Genomic DNA, 20,209 nt, shown 5'->3' with positions numbered 1-20,209 from the left:
CTTTTCAAAAGTAAATGTTGGGATATTCCTTTACAGAGTGATTTTTCTATGAAGAATAAAAAATGTGAACTCAAACATGCAACATATTCTCAATATCCTGTGGTGTACTTGAAAAAAAGAGCACTATATTGAAGTGTCCTTTAAACACCAGAAGATACATGATAAATAGTGTACACTTCCTTTTTATTAACCAAGGGATACTCCTCTAGAAAACAAAACAAAAAACAAACAAAAAAAAACCTTCCCATAATACTATGCAGCTCAAAGGGCTGAAAAGCAGACTCAAATGAATGTTAAGAATAGCCTGGAAGAAGAAATTTTAGTAAGAGCCAAAAGGGGGCAAGATGCAACAGGAGTTGTGTGTACTGAAAGGTGGCTGAGGTGCAGGCATTGGGCTGTGGAGTTACCTTGGAGTTGAAGTGGGCCATTCAGTGATTAGATGTCAGCATTCAGTTTTCTCTTAGCAAAGCCTGCTGCTTGCTTTTCAAATAAGCCCCTCCTGAGTCACCCAGGAGCTGCCTGACCTGAAGCCCTCCAGGGCCCCACTATCAAAGCCCAGGGTGTTCTTCTTATTTTGCCTCTGGGCCAAGATGTTTCTGTGATTATTGATATGCAAAATTCTCATATCATTAGAGACCTTATAGTATACCATGAAAAAGTACCATTTGAAGGAGTAGGGAATATTGCAGAAAGCAGGGGAATGAGTTTGTGTGCCTCCAAGCCCCGGGACTTGAGGTTTTCTTTTAAAATGATATTTCCCGATAGTGCCAACTGCTCTCTGAATGCCCCAGGACTTCCATTTCATCTGTGAAAAGGGCATCCTACCCACAAAAACTCGCCCTGCCCTATGGGGGTCCTGTGAAGAGCAAAGGGGACCAAGAGTTTGAAAGAAGGTTCCAAACACCTGAGTAATACAAACATGTTATCATTATTCCCTCTGTAAAATGGGGCTAAGTGGTGTGTAAGTAAATCTTCATTATATAACAGTTGAAACAAACCATCCTTGAGGTTGTCATCCAAATATGAGATATTGCACCTTCCTCGGCCTCCTTACTCCCCCTATTTCTGCTGCCTCTGTGGTCTATTGAAAATGTAATACATTCTATGTGATTGTCGTGTGTGTGTGTGTGTGTGCGTGTGTGTGTGTGTATGTGTGTGTAGGGGAAAGACGCAAGGAAAGAAACATCTGTGGCCGTGTTCAACATCTGAGTGCTGGCTGCGTGGAAGGCCGGAGGAAGGACCCGTCTGAGGTCCCAGGACTGGCCCCCGCCGGCAAGCTCCCCCGCTCTGCAGTCCCCGTTTTGGTGCCTGTCCCCCTTCACCCAGGCGGGACTAACGGAGGGAGGGGACTGGGCCGCCGAGGGGTGGGAGCGCTCGGAGGGGCAGCCCGGGAGGGCGCAGGCCAATCGGAGCGCGCTCCGCCAGCGGCCAATCACGGGCCGCGTAGCCCAGCAAATCTGCCCGGCAGTGCGGGGCGGGGCTGCCGGGAGTCCGGGTGCCGCCGGTTACACTTCTGAGCGCCCTCGGAAAGCCACAGGGCAGGGGGAGTGTGCGCCGAGAAGCCGGGGGAGGAGTAGTAGGCAGGCCCAGCTTCTTTGCCAGCCCAGTGACACACTTTGAGGCATAAATCTGGCCGGTGATGTTGCGTCCGGGCGCTCACGTGTGTACAGACCCACCGGCTTGTCCGTACGCCGTGTGGGCACCTGTCGTGTGAGTGGCTCTGGGCGTGGCGGCTCGTCGGACGTTCAGTTTCTCTAAGATTTATCTCTAGGGGCCTACCTAACCCCGGCTCCAGAGCGGAACCTAAGAAGTTTAACGGAGCCGGGTCTGAGCAGATTAAGGGAGTGGAAGAGCGGCTGGGCCGGAGAGGGTGGGGACTGCGGGTGCTGGGGGTGGGGGGCGGGGGTAGGGAACCACCTATTTGCCCCGTCTCCCAGGCAGAAAGGTCTTTTGGCAAGACTGGCTTGATAAAGATGGCCCTGGAATGTCTAGAGTCCGGGCCGTGATGATCACTGAGTGAGTGGCACTGGGCTCAGGCTGGGCAGTTTGTTGACTGACAAAGAGGAATGCTAGCAGTTAGGAAGGTGAGGAGGAAACTCAGGATGGGGACCATCTGCTCCCCCAACCCCAGCGGGACAAAGACATCATCGGAGGTCTGCAATGCCGACTGGATGGCCTCGCTCCCCCCTCACCTCCACAACGTCCCCCTTTCCAATCTGGCAATCCCAGGTACTCTTCTATTCCTGCTTGTTCCCACTGTGTTTGCTTCTGCCATTTTAGTGTTGTTATTATTAATGGATTGGGTTGCTTTTCTGTTGTGCTGAGAAAATAATTGTCAGTGACCTTACTAAACCTTTTTATTTCCAACCAAAAACTTAACCCTGAAGCAGCTGCTGTGAACAGATTTAAGTACACTGCCTCATTGGCAAGGGGGACTCGGGAGCATGGAAGCACCATTTTTTGTTTGTTTGCGTCTTTTTGTTTTGTTTTTACTTGGTAACCTCATTCTAAGAATGTTACAGTCTTAATGTTGGAACCAGGCCATGCGAGGGGTGCATGTACATGAATCGCTGAAAGAAAGAAGGAGAGATCAAGAGTAATGAATAAAAAGTCATTAACAATTTTAGATCTGGGTCAAAATTGAAACTGAAAAGTATTTTCTTTCTCATTCATCTGACCTTGCATATAGGAAAAACAAACAAACAAACAAAGATAAGCATTAGAGAACAGGTTCAGAACCAGGACTGAGTATAAAGACACATATTTTTGCTGTTGGAAAAGCCAGAAATAGAGAATGCAAATGCTCATCAGAGGTCGCAGGCAGTCATTAGGTGTGATGAGGTGGTGTTTGAAGATTTGTCTATATATACACAGGTGTCTGCCTGACTGATCTAGAACCGAAGCGTTGAAAAGCACTTCTGCTCCAGCCATGGTTTCTCTCCCGGGCGTTTTATGCCTTGGTATCACTCTCATTAAATTTGTTAAATGTGTCCTCTTCCTTCCGCTCAAAAGCTGGTTAAAGCATGGTTTCTAGGGAGAGACATTTGGACTACAGTGATCCAAGATCACTTGGTCTCCTGTGCTGGGCAAAGTCCCAGATGCCTGTACTTGAAAAGCACCCCTAGCAGCAGGGGATGGACAACTGCCAATGTTTTCTCTCAACTGGAGATAGAACAATTGCTCTTCGCCCCTAGACTACCAGACAAACTCGCAAGCATCCCTGGGAGCAGTCTGATTTTTTTGCATGACCTCATGCAACCCAGATCTTTGCTTTCTATGCATGAGGAAGAGCAGAGCTGGCTTCAGATGCAGCCTTTTCCTTCCTCGCCTCTTCTTTTGGAGGTCGTCCAGGTGCATTGTCTTCATGGGCTCTTGCTACTTTTGAGCAAGGAGAGGGCTGCTAAATCTCTTGATAGTTACGATCACTTGTGTTTTATCAGCCATTGACTATAGTTCCTTGGGAAATGCCAGACGGTCATGCTTCAGAACAGGTCTTTTCCATGTTTAATTGACGCCTGTGGAGTCATCGCTGAAATGATGCACAGACTTCTTTTAACATTAGTCATTTGTCTTCAGGCTTTCCGGTGGAATTGTTTGGTCAGGTGGTATGGCAGGTAGTGTGTGTTTGCAAACAGCATGGCATCTTAGGCAGACCCTAAGTGACTTTGTCATTCAGGGCATGGCCGGGGTAGGTTGGGGCTTCCTCCTTCCTGTTGTACTTTGGATGGACAGATCACACCACAGCCCCAGCTCTGCCAGTGGCTTGGCTGGGTGCTCTGACACCGTGACTCCAGAAAGGAGCTGGGCATTTGTTCTGCAATCTATAGGGTATCTCACAATTACTAGAATTGCCAGGGGAAGGGGGCAAACAGCCAGAGCCTGCTGCTGTGACTGGAAATGCTATGATTAGGCACCATGGAGGACATAGGAATTTTTTAACGCTGCTTTGTGAAGTGGGTCCTTCTATGCAGAAAACAAAAAAAAGGAAGGAAGGGAGAAAGAAAGAAAAAGAAAAAATGACCTTGATTCCTCAACATGCTGAATTCACTTCTGGGAATGTCCTTTTCCCAGCTGTGGAAGGGGCATGAGCATATGTATATATGAATTCAACACAGGAAAATCACATGTAAGTGCTAGCCATTTATGGCCCCCCCACCACCCCTGCCCCCCCCCCGCCCAGTTTCCTTTCCCCTCCCTCAAGCTTAATATTCCCTAGCTAATGGCTAGCACTCAAGTTCTGCCAAGCCTTGCAGAGAAATTCTGAAATACAGAAGGCATTCAGGACGTGGAATCTCCATCATCTTCCTCCCCCATTTCCCCTCCACCTCTTCCCCTTCGTGATCACCTTCAGCATAATAGTTCTTATTTACTAAGTGCTAACCTCAGTACCCACTGGCAAACACTCCCTCAAATCTCTACACCTCCAAGATAGCTACTAACATCCTCATTTTGGAAATAAGAAAATTATTGTCCAGAGAGGTTGAGTAATTTTTTTAAGATCACACAAATAGTAAATAACAGAACTAACATTTAAGCCCCTATCTAGCTGGCTCTAAAGCCCATGCACTATCCCTGTGCCCCTCAGGGGGCCTTGGGGAGTGCAGAGCAGGTGTGTGTGTGTGTGTGTGTGTGTGTGTGTGTGTGTGTGTACTGGGGGAGGGGGTGGTAGTCTCTAACTAAAAAGCAGTTTTTACAGTCTGTCCTCTGCGGTAAATGAAATAATTTTTAAGATTAGGTGGTCTTTATCTGAGTGATTATATATCACTGTGAAGAGATAGATAAATAGACAGACATATATGTGTCCATATTATATATCTGAGTAATATATATATTTACATGTTTACAATTATATATGTCTATATGTGATACATATGTGTATGTGTGTGTGTATGTATATATACACATATCCCTGTTTATAACTGGAACGCAGGAAGTTTTAAATTCAGATTTATTGTTTAGACCAATTTTGTGTGATGTTTATGCCATGTATGTGCTCCTGTGTGCCGACCGATGATGTAGGGTGTCTGTAAGATTGTGTCAGATCTGTCAGGATGAGGATGGGGCGGCATTGACCTGGGAAAGGTCAGAGAAAAAGGGGTTCTGGCAAGAATAGTAGAACTGGGATGGAGTAAACTACGTCAAATTTGAGTGCATCTGCTGCATTTGCCTAAGTCATGATGGGAGAGAACAGGTGTGAATGTGTACCTCTCAACAAAGCCTTGATGTATTATTTTACTTGTACAACTGTTAAGAACACCTGTTAATGACTGGCATCGCCCAAACATATTGAAATATCCTGGAGAAGAACCTCAGAACAAATCTCATTGCCAACCGTTTAGAATGATTGGAGACCCCAAGGGTAAAGGATCTGGAATTGCAAAAGTCAGATTTTTAAATTAAAGCTTTAAACTCTACAAACATTTTCACTGACGTTAGTGAAAGCATGATATTCTTTATGGACAAATGGACTGATAGAAAAAATGTTTTCTATAACGTGTATAGTTTTCAATGAATTCTTTTTCTATAGTTTAGTGTATTTCTTTTCTTGTCTTTTTTTTTTTTTTAATATTTTTTTTAAACCATGCTCTTTCCCTTTTTACTGAAGGTAAACTGTTTAGTCTGTTGGAGAGAGCCTTGAACTTAAGAAAGTTGATATTGTTGATTCTGGCTGTGTGATACTGAAGAAGCATCTGAATTTCTCAGGACTTAGTTTCCTCATTTGTAATTAAGATGTTGGATTAAATGAAATACAGAGTCTTTTCTAAATTAAAAATTCTTTGATTAATTGGAGGCTTTTTTATAAATGCCCATTCTTTGTCCAAATGTGAAAAGAGATAGAAGAATGAGTCATTTTAGGTCTAAAAGCTCTTTCTTTTATGCCCCTTTAGAACAAGAAATTATTTTTGGCATGTGCAAACAAGTACTCACAACTGCCAGGATGAAGCAGGGTCCTCTCACTTTAGCATCCTAAAAGGAACTGTAGAATAATTAGTCTAAATAAACTGACCCTGAGTACATTTTAAGAAACGTCCATGCTCAGGCCTGGGGGAGACCCAAGGATGAATCAGGCATCAACCTTAGTATAAAGGAGCTTTCAATTTAGTTTTATATACACAAATTACCATATATAGTTCAAAATAATTGGGGTAAATATTAAAACAGAGATACAAAGGTGTGATGGAAGCACAGAGAATAGAAAGATTAATTCCCATTAGTTCCTACTTTTCAGATTAGGAACTACTTTGTTGAACAAACATGGCATTTGACTCAAGATTTGAAGAATGGTCAAAATTTCAAGGGATGTGACTAGGCAGGTGGTCTGGGTTGGAAGGAGACTTTCCTGATGAAATAAACCAGTTAAGCTCAGGGATGAGGGTAGATGGGAAATGGTTGGAGGACTTTCTCTCCTGCCTCTCAGTAATGCTTTGTTAATACCTTTATCATAGCACTTCTGAACACGTTATTTTTGGCTGTCTGTCATCCATATCATCTATGAACAATTTGCATGCAGAGAGTATGTCTTATTTCTCTTTATAATCCTAGGTCCTAGTACAGGGTAGCAGCTTGGTCATTGGTGACAAGTGGATGATTGAATGCAAGGGACCCAGAGAGTAAGGATGCTGGAGAGTGGCTCGCTTGCAGCCACCATCGTGTTTGATTGTGGTCAGAGCTAAACTGAATGGATTGATTAGGTTTACCTGGCGAAAAAGCCGTCTGAAGCCACATTTTCCAGCCATCTCTTGTTCCTTCTGCATAGTATTCCCGTAGCTTTAGATAAGGCTCATCACTGAGCCCCATTGGAAGTGAAAATTCTGAGGCAGAGCAAAATGGTCAGGAGAGTCAGAAGCGGAATTCTGGTGTAACTTGTGTCCTAGGAACAATTCTTTCACCCTGCATCCTGTCTGCCTTCTCTCTTCCCTTGTCAAATGTGAGCTTCTCATGTTTCCTGCCTGGCCTCAGCCCCAGCCTGCTCTCATTTCTTGTTCCCCTCTTCACCTTCCTTCCACTGACCTGGCCTCTCCCTTTCCAGTGTCAACCCTCGCCCAGATGCTCCTCACTGCTCTCCAATTCCCAGACCCTTCTCCGTTCTCATCTTCCTGAGGATCATCCCCTTCTTTTTTACGTTTCGGAATTCTATCCCTGTCCCACGCAGTTCCGCCTTTGACCACTTGGTGAGTTCTCTAGCTCTTCTCACTTCCCACATGTGTGTCATGCAGACGACCAGATTATTACAGGGGCAGGACGAAGGGATCATTACTCAAATTATGCTTTTGGAAGTTGGATTAGGTCTGATGCATCCAAAAGAGATTTGGGGACCCAAAGGGGCATAACATACATTGTGGAACAAGAATTCTAGGTTGGCTCCACTTTGAGGATAGCATGAGCCATGAGTTGGCCCTAGAAAGAAACCCATCCCCCTACAGGATTTGAGGCTGTGGAAAACCAAGAACAAGGCTGAGTCTACCAGGGCTGACCCAATCAAGAAAAACAATCTTATGGAACCAAAATGGACTCTTAAGTGGGAATACGTTTTTGTTTTTTATTTTTTTCTCTCTGGGTGGTCATGGTGAGGAATAAAAAGAGCCTCTGACTTTGGTGTTCTTATTAGTAGGTCTTTCTTCTAAGGAAGCTCATCACTTCCTTAGATTTCCCTACTGGTGCCCCCCAGTCACATAAAAGCCGCAAGGAATTCAGGAATCACTCATATCTTCCAGAGGCAGAACGAATCATGGATTGGTTTAGAGCGTTAACGCTAGCGCCACTCTGTCTGGATTTGAACGTCAGCTCTGTTCCTGATGACTCTGTGACCTTGGGCAGGTTTCTTACTCTCTCTGCTCTACAGTGCCCTTCTCTGTAAAACAGAGATAATAATGGCACTACATCATTTCGTTAGTGTGACAAATAAATTAATTCACATAGCATGCTTAGAACAGTTTCTGTCACAAAATGATGTGTCATTAAAAATTAATTATGATGGATTTATTAAAAACCTGCACCTGGAATGGACAACCAAAAAGAAGTGTAAGATCAGTCCATCCCTTCAGGTAAGGCACAGTCTAGTTAAGGAGCTGACCTTCCAATTAAGCCTTGTGGCTCAGTGTTCTCTGTCTGATCAGATCAGGATAACCTGAATGGTCATCCCCTCAAGGGGGCTTAGAGTTAAGGGAAGGATACATGGAGGGTTGCCCAGGATGTGAGTACCAAGGGAGACTTAAGGGCAGTATGAGGGCAGCTGATCAAGAGAGCCAGAAGAACCTCTTTAGCTACTTACTCTGTCCCCCACCCCAAATTTAGCTGTCAAACTTTGTCATCTTCAGCCATCCAAAGCCTTTGGGGAAAATGCAACTCTCTGTGACAGGGCCATACTGTTAACTTTGCCCCTCCTCTCCTCATTTCCCCACCACTTGGCCTCCTAACCCAGTCCTTGCATTCGCAGCTCAAGAGTAGGGATGTTAGGAAATGCTTTCCTTTGAATAGATCTTTATACATACTTTATAACTCTTTCCCCAGCCATTGGAATAGCCTCACAATCCCTCCAAACATACACATCACCCTCTACACACACACTAACACACACATGCTACCCATCACCCAACACACACACTGAGCTGTGGCCTCAGGAGAGCCTAAATTTTCATGCCTCTTGCTGTTTTCCCTTGATAAAGATCTTGCAAAACATGCCTACGGACATCTCAAATCCTAGGAGCCTGCCGCCTTCCCCTGCACACTGCTGTTTCAGATGTGCTTCTGAAGCTGACAGTCGGCTTCTATCCCATGATTTGAGCTGACTACCCCCTCACCCCCACCCATACCCCGCCAGGGGACGGGTTGGCTCCAGTCTCCCCCACCCAGCCCCTAAGAGCTTCCAAGTACAGGCAGCTAGAAGTAACTGTTAGAGAAATGCTTTGCCTTTGCGAAAAGCTTGAACCTCTTCACAAATGCTGAGTAACCCTAATCAGAGTTTCAAACCTGGCCTGCAGAGGAGGGATTATTTATAGACATTGTAGTAGGTGGGTGTGTTTGTGTGTGTGAAAGGATTTGAACACCCATCAAGAACCAAATTGAGGTAGAGGAGCACTGTGACGGCGCTGGTTTGAGTAGTTACACGCCTGGTGGAGCCAGGGCCCTTCACTTCTCACAGCTCCGGGAATTCGGATTGTATTGCTGAGCGCCCATAAGGATCAAACAGTCCCTGGGAGGATTACATTAGTAGGTCTCTAGTAGCTCCAAGGTAACATGGGTTTGGCCACAGAGGCCGGCATTGCTCCAAGGGGATGTGTAGGTGGTGCTATGAAGTGTCCGCGGTCTACCTTGGATTCACAGTCTATGAAGCCGCTGGAATTTTCTAGGAGAATAACAGGTGGGATTTTTTTGGTTTTTGTTTTTTTAATTTCCAATTATTCTAGAACTATTCATTGTAAGGTTCTTTTTTTTCCAGAGAATATTCTGTTGCTATTTTTTTTCCTCTGTACAGACCTGACGGTATCAAAGGAAGAACCAGGAGGCATCTGTACCCTGTACTGCTAATGTGTCAGAGTGCGCAGCAGTCTGCGTAACGGTGGAACTGAACGATTCCTAGACACTGTCCGACTGAGATGAATATTTTATGAACATGTATGATTTGAAGGCTTCTATGCTGAAAGCAATATTCTTATAAAGTATAATTGAAACCAGGTGAAAAAATGTCAAAGAGATAAAGGTGAAGACAGCATCCCTCCTTCCTGAACTTTGAGTTCAGGTCACTGTCGTGGCAAGAGGTGCCCATATGGATCTTCAAAGCTCTTCACCCTTTTGCTTCTTTTGGTTTTCACTGCCTAGATTTAAAAAATGTATTCATTTAAAGGAAAGTTGGGTATTCAAAGGATGTTTGTTGAACATTTTTGTGCCGGGTACTGTGTTAGATGAGGTGAGCATGGAGGAAAGAGTCTTCTCCCTGCTCTTCATGAAGTTATGGTCTTAAAAGAGAAGCTAAAATTCAAACACTGTGGAGAAGAATGCATAGGATACTGTAACACTCAGAAAGCCAATTCCCAATTCCATTACTGGGAGGAGGCGGGAAGCCTGGTAGATTGAGCTTTCAAGAGGAGCCTTGGGTTGAATCATAAAGAGCAAATAGTAAATAGGTGTTAAAGGTAGAGGGAAGGTTATCACAATGCAGAGGTACCCAGGAGGAGCGAGGAGTGAGAGATTAGGGTGACCTTGAGAAAAGCCAACCAGTCTGGTATGGTCAGAACGTAGATTTCATTTAAACAGAGATGAGACTGGCAAAGTAGGCTAAAGAGTCTTACGTGCCATGCTAAGATTAAACTTTAAACATTATCCCAGGGCAAACAGCAGCCACTGAAAGACTTGGTCAGCAATGGGTGAAAAGCCCCCAAATAACTACATAAGGGTGAAGAGAAACAAAATGGCACATCAGTTATTAGGAATGCTGAGGGGTAATATGAGAAACTTACTCTTTCTTTCATTTCTATTTAATACATATGTATTGATTTCCTCTCATATGTCAGGCACTCTCCTAGACACAGTGATGATCATTACACACAGTTCCTGCCTTCAAAGAGCTTACAATCTAGTTGGAGAAATGGACTTTTTTCCTTAAGATTTTATTTATTTATTTGAGAGTGAGAGAGCATGTGAGCACAAGTGGGGGGAGGGGCAGAGGGACAAGCAGACTCCCCACTGAGCAGGGAGCCCAATACGGGGCCGATCCCAGGGCTTCAAGATCATGACCTGAGTCACCCAGGCTCTCCAGAGAAATGGACATTTAATCAAGTAGTTATATTGTATGTGATGAGTAACTGCTCTTTAAAAACAAAACAAAACAAGTAGTTATAACACTCTACTATACTATTAGAATGATTGGGGAGGCAGAAGTTACTACTGGAAGAAGTATATGGCATGAGCATCTTTAACAAGACTTGGGAGTCCAGGGAAGCCTCCTGGAGGAAGTGATGAATAGACTGCGCTGGGAAGGATGCATAGGAATTAGCCCTGAGGATGAGAGTGTTCTAGGAGAGGAAAAAATGTGGAGAGAAAAAGAAAGAGAAGAGAGAAAATGGCCCACTTAACCAAAATAGTTCACGGTAGTTGTACTGTAGGTTTTCAGGAGGGGAGGGGCAAGGTACAGGGAGGTCTAACAAGCCATGTTAGAGTCATTTAGCTTTACCTCAATGGTGGTGGGAAGGACGTTAAGCAGGTGAATGACAAGGTCAGCCCTGTGTTTGGAAACACCAGTTTGGGACTGGCTGCAGTCCACGAAGTATATTGGAATTGGGAGTACTGGAGCCAACTGGAGCAGTTAGGTTGTTGATGAGGCCATCCCAGTGGGAGGAGATGCTGACCTGAGAAGGAGAGTGACAGTGTGGACAAAGGAAAAGGGAAGACACAGGAGATGTATTGGAGGAAGTATCGACAGGACTTGAGGGTGAAAATAGGGATACAGGAGAAGAAGCAGGTTAGGGGTGGCAGAGGGAAGCAGATGTGCTGAGTTTGGGGCACGCCAAGTTTGAGGGACCTGTGGGACTTATCAGAATTGGGAGAAGGGCCTAGACAGCGCTCAGTGGAAATCATTTCAGATTTACTTTTCACAATTTGCCCAACCCCTGACCCTCACCCACAGCTACTATTATATCCAATATAAGAAGATTTGAGTTTGAAATCAGTGTCTTTATTCTTTTTATATATATATTTTTTAGATTTCAGTTAAACTTTTGCTTTGTTCAGGAACTCTGCCCAAAACTTCTAGTCCCAGATAAGTGACCCTCAGAAGCTCATCTAGTGTTGGCTTGTTCTGCATGAATTCTCTCATGTCTTGTTTAATGATTTCTTCAACTATATTGGCAGCTTGGGGGTGGGAGTTGAGGTTAGCTCTGTGCACTATAGCACAAACCAGCTGTGAAATGGAAACATTTAGTAACGTTACCACGCCATCAAATACCATATATTTCACGCACTCACATCCTGGGGTACACCAAAAGGCTAAATAAAAGCAGGAGAATTTTGTAGTAGAATATTTAATGTAGTATAAGTTTTTCTTCTACCCTAAACATTTTCCTGTTTTCCCCTAAACCTTTGTATTATTCTTATTTTTGTGTTCAAAACTGAAAAGTTGCTAAAGAGAATGTGATTCTTTTGGAACTGAGAAAGCTTATCAGGGGATGACCAAGTGCCCTTTGTGAGGTGTTACTTTACCAAAAATGATGCCATCTGTTCAGAGACAAAGCAGAATGATAATGAGCAAAACAGAGAAAGAATTTCTTATTAATGAATTACCTATACAGTCTCTTACTTTGGGATGGGGATCAGAGTCTCCCGGACATTTGAGGAAGAGAAAGTCTTTCAAAAGAAAATAGATGCCCATCCATCTGTAGAGGGCTTTAAAATGCCTCCCAGACATGGAATTGAAACCCCTCTGACTCACATAAATCCTAGGATGTTGGGGCCAATTCGGAGAATATCTGGGGCAGTGGAATTCTCATGGTGCCCTGCAAGAGCCTGGGTGAGGCTTGATGCCCCTCAGGACTCCTCCTCATGGCCAGAAGTGGGGACTGTTGGGGCAGACCTTGAACCAGAGAAGCTCTGCTTGTATTTGTTTTACATATAAATACCTCATCTGACAACATTCCGGGTCTGAAAAGCACCATGAAAAGCTCGGATTTACTCCAGCTGTCTAGCTCATCCAGCCAGTTGGGGAGTAGACCAGGAGTAGTAGCTCTCTGGCTTCCCAGGCTAATGTCAGTCCTCAGACAGTGGGATACCTCTTGGCTTCTCAGCCCATAAAGATAAGTTGATCAGCATCCTCTGCTTTCCAGGGTTCTGCCTCACCCAGTGGCTTTGTTCTATTGTGAGTAATTCCAAATCAGTAGGCACTTGATTAAAAATTAAATGGACCACGTGGCCCTCTCAGATTTTGTGGGCAGTTTGACCATTGTTATTAATACTCTCCCACACGCCCTATGGAAAATAATCCAGTCGGATAGATGAAGTTTATCCCTTTGGGCTGACAGGGTTTAAAGACGTTATTCTTTGGTTTGGGAATCAGCTAAATGGTCCCCAGATCTCGAGCCTGGGACTTGTGTTGGCTAGATTCTGTAGATCCTAAAGATGCCTCAGCCTTTTCTGCATTTGTCAGCATGGAGTCACATTCCCTACAAATGCTGCATTTTTCCCAAGGACCTAATTCAGGTGTGTGAAATGGGAGACCCCCAAGGAGATGTTATTAGAAAATAATTTACACAGGAATGAGTTGCAGGAAATCTACTCTTTAGGACTTATCCTTTTAAATTGTTCGATGTGATGTTTTATTATAGCTGCTCCTTTCGTCATCCTTTCTGGCTTATTTTTGTCCTGTGTGTTTCCTGACATATTCCTCTTCGTTGAACCAAATAACTCAAGCTAGCAGGATAGATGGAGATAAATGGAACTGGGGGATACAGGTGCTGGGGGTGAGGAGGTGCAGACAGTGAACTCTGCCTGTTTTAAGAAGATGGATGGACCAAAGAGAAGTTTGGGAAAGGATCAGAGGACCTTGGCTTACCTGCCCTAGGCAACTCTCTAAACATCTGTTTATTCAAGCAATCATGCTTGCATTTATTCTAGATGCATGTATTCAGTGCCTACGATATGCCAGAAACTTAGGAACTGTAGGGATACTCACAGTCAGGTATCCGTGACAGATACGGAGATAATTGCCTCAAGGTGTCCCAGGTTCATCAAGTTCAAGAGGCAGTGGATGCACAAAGGGAAAAGTATTTACATCTACTTGGTGGAGTCAGGTGAGCTCACAGGCAGATGATTTGTGACCTGGGTCACATACAGGTAATGAAAACAAGAAGGCAAGGGGCAATGAGTTTGTTCCCAACGAGTGTGAGGGTTTTCTGTTTCTGTCTTCTTTTAAGCAAATCTTTCGCTATATCCAATAACCATAAGGCCCACTTCTTTTTTTAAAGATTTTATTTATTTGACAGAGACACAGAGAGAGAGAGAACACAAGCAGGGGGAGAGAGAGAGGGAGAAGCAGGCTTCCAGCCGAGCAGGGAGCCCGATGCGGGGCTCGATCCCAAGACCCTGGGATCATGACCTGAGCCGAAGGCAGACGCTTAACGACTGAGCCACCCAGGTGCCCCAAGACCCACTTCTTATATGTAACTTTGCAAATGGGTATGTTCTCAGCTCAGGCGCCACAGACCTATTTTATCATGCAAAATGACAGTCTGTTCAAATCCCATTTATTGTAATATTCATAGAGATGAAATACCTGATCTGTAACACAAGATGTTTTCTACAAAAACTGCCTTAAACATTTCCATCATTTAAAGATGCATGTTCATTTTTATGTCTGTTCTTAATACGCTTTACCGTATCTCGATTTTTAATGTTTATACACAGGAGAAACAGTATAGAGAAGTAGTTCAGAGTACGGGTTCTGTTTTAGCATACCGAGGATCAGATCCTAATTACTCATCACGTGACCTTCAATAAACAGTTTAACTCTCTGTCCCTTAGTTTTCTGCTCTGTAAAGTGGAAATAATGACAGCACCTGCTTCACGAGCACAAGGTTAGAGGAAACACGGTCTATATACTTGCCCTTACTCTTGACACCAACTGCCAGTTTTGGGGTCCTCAAGATCAGCCTTAATTTTGCTAGATAATTTGCTGGAAGGAGTGACAGAAGTCACTGAAAGCTGTTATACTCACAGTTCCTTTTTATTTTTTATTTTTTATTTTTTTATTTATTTATTTTTTTAAAGATTTTATTTATTTATTTGAGAGAGAGAGAATGAGAGAGAGCAAGCACATGAGAGGGGGGAGGGTCAGAGGGAGAAGTAGACTCCCTGCCGAGCAGGGAGCCCGATGCGGGACTCGATCCCGGGACTCCAGGATCATGACCTGAGCCGAAGGCAGTCGCTTAACCAATTGAGCCACCCAGGCGCCCCTACAGTTCCTTTTTATTACGGCTAAAGGCTACAGGTTAAAACTGGCCAAGTGAAGAGGTACACAAGGCGGAGTCCAGGAGAGTTCCAAACGTGAAGCTTGCAGCTGTCCTGTCTCCCGGGCTTGTGGACGGTGCTAGTCTCCCGGTATTGAGGGGCGGCAGTACACACAAAATACTGCTAACCAGGGAAGCGCATCTGAGCCTTGGTATCCAGAGTCCTCACTGAGGCTCCACATGGCTGACCTCAGTACCCAGCCCCTCCAAGGTCAAGTGTCTATCCACATGACTCAAAGCCATCACCATAAATCTCATCCTTAGACGCTCTGATGTGGCCCCAAAGTCCCCAGGTGAACAAAGATACTCTTATCAGGCAAGCTATTGCAAGGGTTTGAGAGATTACCTCCCAGGGCCAAGGAAAAAGACCAGCCCTCTGGTTGGTCGAGGTTAACCTCTCCTTGGGCAAGGTTAAATTCTTTACTACACAACAAAGTTGTTTAAGAATTGTATAAGATAAAACATGCATTGTGCTTAGAATATTGCTGAGCACAAAACAAGCATAAATTTTCGGTATGTAGCTATGGTTATTAACAGTCCTTTTTGATGGCCAAATACATATCTAGCACCATATTAGATACTATAGGAAATCTTTAAAAATTTAACGAGATATAGTTTGTAATCTTGTAGGAGAGATACTGAGGTTCAAATAAAGCAAATAAAAGCAGAAGGCGGTGAATGACACAGTAAAGAAACAAGCAGACTGTGCTTGGGGCCTGGGAAAGGAAGCAATTACTTGCGGATGGGGGTTAAGGAACAGCTGCCCTGGAAGACACCTGGGAGCTGGTCCGAGGATGGATAGGATTTTGATATGGGGAGGAGGGGCATTTCAGACACAGGGAACCAAATGGATGAAATCGGAGATGGGAAAGCAAGGGCCCTCATGGCTCCCGATACAGGTGACAGGAGAAAGCAGTGGAAAAGGACTGGGCAGATGGACGGAGGGCAGATGAGAGAGGTTTTCAGTGTGGTGCGGAGCACTTCCCGCTTTATCTTGTAGACTGGAGGGAGCCAAACCCTGAAAGAAAATCTGCTGTCTCTCTTTACGACTCCAGTCTTCGCACATGCTCTTTCCTCTGCTGTCACAGCCTCCCTCCCAACAGTCCCCACTTCACTTGGCCCAAGACAACTCATCCTGCGAGAAACAGCTCGGTACCATGTCTGTGCATGCCTCCCTTATGGGACATATTGTATGCCGTTGGGACTGTTCACCTGTCTTCCGACTACACACAGCAGTGTTTGGTCACCTCTGTATAGTCAGTGTCTGGTTCAGAATAAGAACCTTGTGCAACAAAAGGAGGGAGCCAAAGAGAGAAATGTGGAATCCTGAAATATCTACAGAGAATTTAAGCATAAAGAGCAGATATTTCTAGTTAATTTAAGGAGAAAGTAGGACATAGAGAAAGTAACGATGCCTAAGGTAAGACAAAATCTTATAATTGCATTGCAAAGTTCTCATAAGGTGTCCCAAGGCTTTATAAAATAAAAATAAAATATAATAATAGAAGAAGAGCTTACTTATATAACACTTATAAAGCATTTACTAGGTGGCTGATACTGCTCTACTTGATTTACGTAAACCTGCCTGGTTAAGCTTTGCAATCCAATGATAGAAGTACTATAACCTCCATTTTACAGATGAAGAAACTGAAGTACAGAGAAGTTAAGCAAATTGCAACAAAAATCCTGGTAACAATACTAGATTGTAAAAACTGGTCTTGCCAAATTCATTTAAGTGCACTGAATAAAAGATATCTGTAGAGTTGGAAATTGACCAGTGTTGGGCTGTGCTTCAGTTCCTTTTGTTGGTTGTAATAAAGAGTACTTTTCTTTTCATCTGAGGCATTTGCTTCCATGCCAGAACTGTAATGCCTGAGTACCCATGAGGATGGTTGTGTTTGAAACACTGCCCGGTAACCTGTTCCAGCTGAACAAGTCACATTTTTTTTTTTCAAGACCAAACATGTAGGAGGCTTTTTATTGACTCAGAACAGAAGCAGCCCAGTGGTTTAAGTGGTCTGTGTAGTAATCGCCCAGCGAGGATCCAGCGGAGAAAAGATCTTTCTACCTTAATACCAAAAGATCAGCAGAGGCTTTCAGCAGGTGTGTAAGCTTGTCAGGACGCTAATGGTTCAGAATGGGGTGTGTTTCGTTCACTTTCCCTGCTGTGCGTAATGTACAAATTCCCTTTAAACCTATCATTTCATGTAATTTAGACTGTTACTTCTTGGCTTTCCCCTCCTCCTCTTTCCCTTTCCTTTGTGGGAGTACCTGGCTTCATCCTTCATTTACAGGAAAGAGGAAAAAAAAAAATCCTTGTTCCTGAAGGGACCTAGCTGAGTGAGGAGCTTCCCTGGATCTTGACCATTCTGCAGTTTGTCAAATGAATCTTAAAATAACCCTGCCCTGTGAAAAATTTCAACTGAGCGAGGTGGCTATGATGGTGTTTTTTTCAAAGCCCCCCCAATAAATTTCATAAAAATGTCAGACAAAGCAATCAAACACCAGCCTTTGGAGTGAAGGGAGCTGTCATGTAGACGCTAAACAAGAAGTGAGCTACTGGCGAGTGTATTCAATCAACGTGCAGACCTACCCCTAGCCAACCATAAGGTGGCCTTGAGAAAATGAGAACTTGAACCTGTGTGAAGGGCAAGAATTTCTCCAGCAATTTCACAAAATTCTCAGATGAGCCAAAGATAAATAAAAGACCACCCTACAGTCTTAGAGTGATTTGCTTTTTGCAAATATTTATAAGCACATTTTCTGCTTAAGTATGGTAAATATGAAAGAAATGTATCTTATTTCTTTACAATGATGAATAATTATAAAGGGTCATAAATTCCTTTCACAAACTGTTAATAAGTTGGACTCATCCAATTCCTAACGTAGAAGAGATCCTAAGGCTCATTTCACCCACCTTCCTAAATTTGCAGATGGAGCAACCGACCTCCAGTGTGAATTTACGATCTAATCAGAGTAGAACCGGCGCTGGGATTCAAGGCTCTGAGCTGAGGAACTATAAAGAAAATGTTTCCTCAACTGAGAGAAGGTTAGAGTGCCCTCGTGTGTCCCTACATAGAAATTATTCATGTCTTTACAAAATACAAAATTACTTTAATCTCTCCATCAAGTTCCTGCATTGGGATGAGGGCAGGCATTTAGCTCTAAAAACAAACCCTGTGATCACCACATCTGAGGAAGTAAATATACAATGCATTTGACTTGTTTCATTATTAAACATATAGAAGCAACTATATCCGTAGAGTGGTTTTTTGTGGATTCTGGTCTGACACACCTGGATTTTTGTCCCAGGCCACTTGAGATCTTTGTAACCCTGAACTAGTTGCAAAACCAGTCTGTACCTCAGTTCCTCATCTGTAAAATGCAGGTAATCACTGCTGCAGGATCATGGCAGAGATCCAAAGAGATCTTATATGCAAAGTGCCCAGCTGGACATTGCATACATGATAAACACTCAGAAGATTGAAGTTGTTGTTATTTTCAGACATGAGCCCTCACCAGGGATCACCTGCGAGTTCATGATGAAGGAATGGAATGCAAATACTGGGGAGGTCAACAGAATGTCTTTGGGATGCTTTTAGCTCTTGGATAAAGAGGTTCCCATGAGCTGGGGGGTGGGGGAACAGAGGGAAAGGAGAGATCATTTTTAAAGAAATATGTACTGAATATATGATTCCTCCAAAATAAATTCTTCCTTCAGATGGGGAAATTTAAATGGAGATAGGCCAAATGGCTTTCCCACAGATGGAATTTCTTTCAGAGGTAACACCTGGTCCCTGGCACCCAGAGTCCAGTAATCAAAAAAAAAGTCTCTATTCTGACCAAAAAAAAAAAAAAGTTGAAAACCAGATCTTATTTATGTCATTGATCCAGTTCTTTTAGAAGTCTTTATTTATTGAGAGGGTAACCATATTAAAATCAATAAGAGCAGAGGTGAGAAACGATAGCTGGGTGAATTCATCTTCTGATTTTAATTTGCCTCTTTATTTGATGAAACAAGCTATCTCAGCATAAGTGTTGAGCAGAATTGCAGTAAATCAAGTCCTTTTGCCCCCAGTGAGCAAAGGTTCCCTCCTCCCCCGAGTAATTCTCACAGCCATCCTTTTCATACACGTGGGAGCAAGGTATCATTATGTGCAATACAAGGAACCTTGACCTTTAAATGTTAGTGGAAATGCAGAGTCGGCAATTCTGTCTGTATCTTCTACTAGCTTATTGGAGAATTGAGAGGAACAGTCTAATAGCATGTGAGCGGGGAAGGTGGTGGGGTGAAGGAACTCATCACCTGTGCCTCGATCTTTTTGTCCTTACATCACCGGGGGGAAAAGGAGAAGAAAGATTAGGTTGGACTCTTCTCTAAATACTTTTCCTAGATGCCATTATCACTGGGGAAGTCTGCATAGATTATTGCGCTGCAAGAAACAGATAAAAGGCTGCTCAGAGTTTGCAAGCCTCGCCCCTGGGGTCGCTCATCCTTTCTGAGAATCTGTTGCCTTTAAACAAGGCAAATGCGGCATATGAGGCCAAGGCATTTATTATTTATGGGAAGTTCATCAAGCTCACCTATGGCTGTGGAGGAGCAGAATGGAAGCCCGTGAGCCTCAGCAGCGCCCCGGCACTCTCAGCAGCCCCCGCTCAGCGGGAAACGGCCCGCTCCGCCCGGCGTGCAGCCCCAGGGGCCGCGGAATGCTGCACTCTACACAATTGCAGTGCTATTCTGGGCAGTGTCAGGCTGCAGCTCGACTCTGTGGTCATAAATCTTCAGTCAAGTAATGAAAAGATATTCCCTGCCTCACACTTGAAAGTCTCCTATTTGTGTGGATTAACTGAACAATATATGGTGTGGTTGCTCCAGTTACCTCCAGTAGCGTTTGTGAAACTCGCTGTTCCTGGTGTTTGTCTCCTTTTCTGTGTTGTGCTTTTCTTTATACGTTGTTTTTCTCCTTAGAGTGGCCCTAAAGTCTATATATCTTGCTTAAGGATGGTTATTATTGCTAGCCCTGTGGTAGGGTTTGAATTCCAGCATACTAAGAAAAAGATTTTTCATAAGTAAAAGATTTATTTAGTTATTTATTTTAGAGAGAGAGAGTGAGAGAGCGCGCCGGCATGGGGGGGGGGAAGGGGCAGAGGGAGAGGGAGACTTAAGCAGACTCTGCGCGAGGCCGGACTCAGGGCTCGGTTTCACGATCCTAGGA

At 44.0% G+C, this 20,209-nt stretch overlaps 1 protein-coding gene across 1 annotated transcript in view; it reads left to right on the top strand.

Moving 5' to 3' along the window:
- Nucleotides 1–1,483: 1,483 nt before the first annotated feature.
- Nucleotides 1,484–20,209, top strand: part of PLCXD2 (phosphatidylinositol specific phospholipase C X domain containing 2) — a 57,906-nt gene continuing 39,180 nt past the window's right edge. The window contains exon 1 of the mRNA XM_081815643.1: nt 1,484–2,229. Coding sequence (XP_081671769.1) covers nt 2,067–2,229 — 163 coding nt within the window. The 5' untranslated portion in view covers nt 1,484–2,066. The remainder of the gene's footprint in view (nt 2,230–20,209) is intronic.

This window comes from Leptonychotes weddellii, chromosome 1 (assembly GCF_054177405.1).
Source record: "Leptonychotes weddellii isolate Sample4059 chromosome 1, ASM5417740v2, whole genome shotgun sequence".
NCBI classification, from domain to species: Eukaryota; Metazoa; Chordata; class Mammalia; order Carnivora; family Phocidae; genus Leptonychotes; species Leptonychotes weddellii.
The sequence above is the reverse complement of the archived record's forward strand: the minus strand, read 5'-3'. Positions and strand labels throughout refer to the sequence as shown.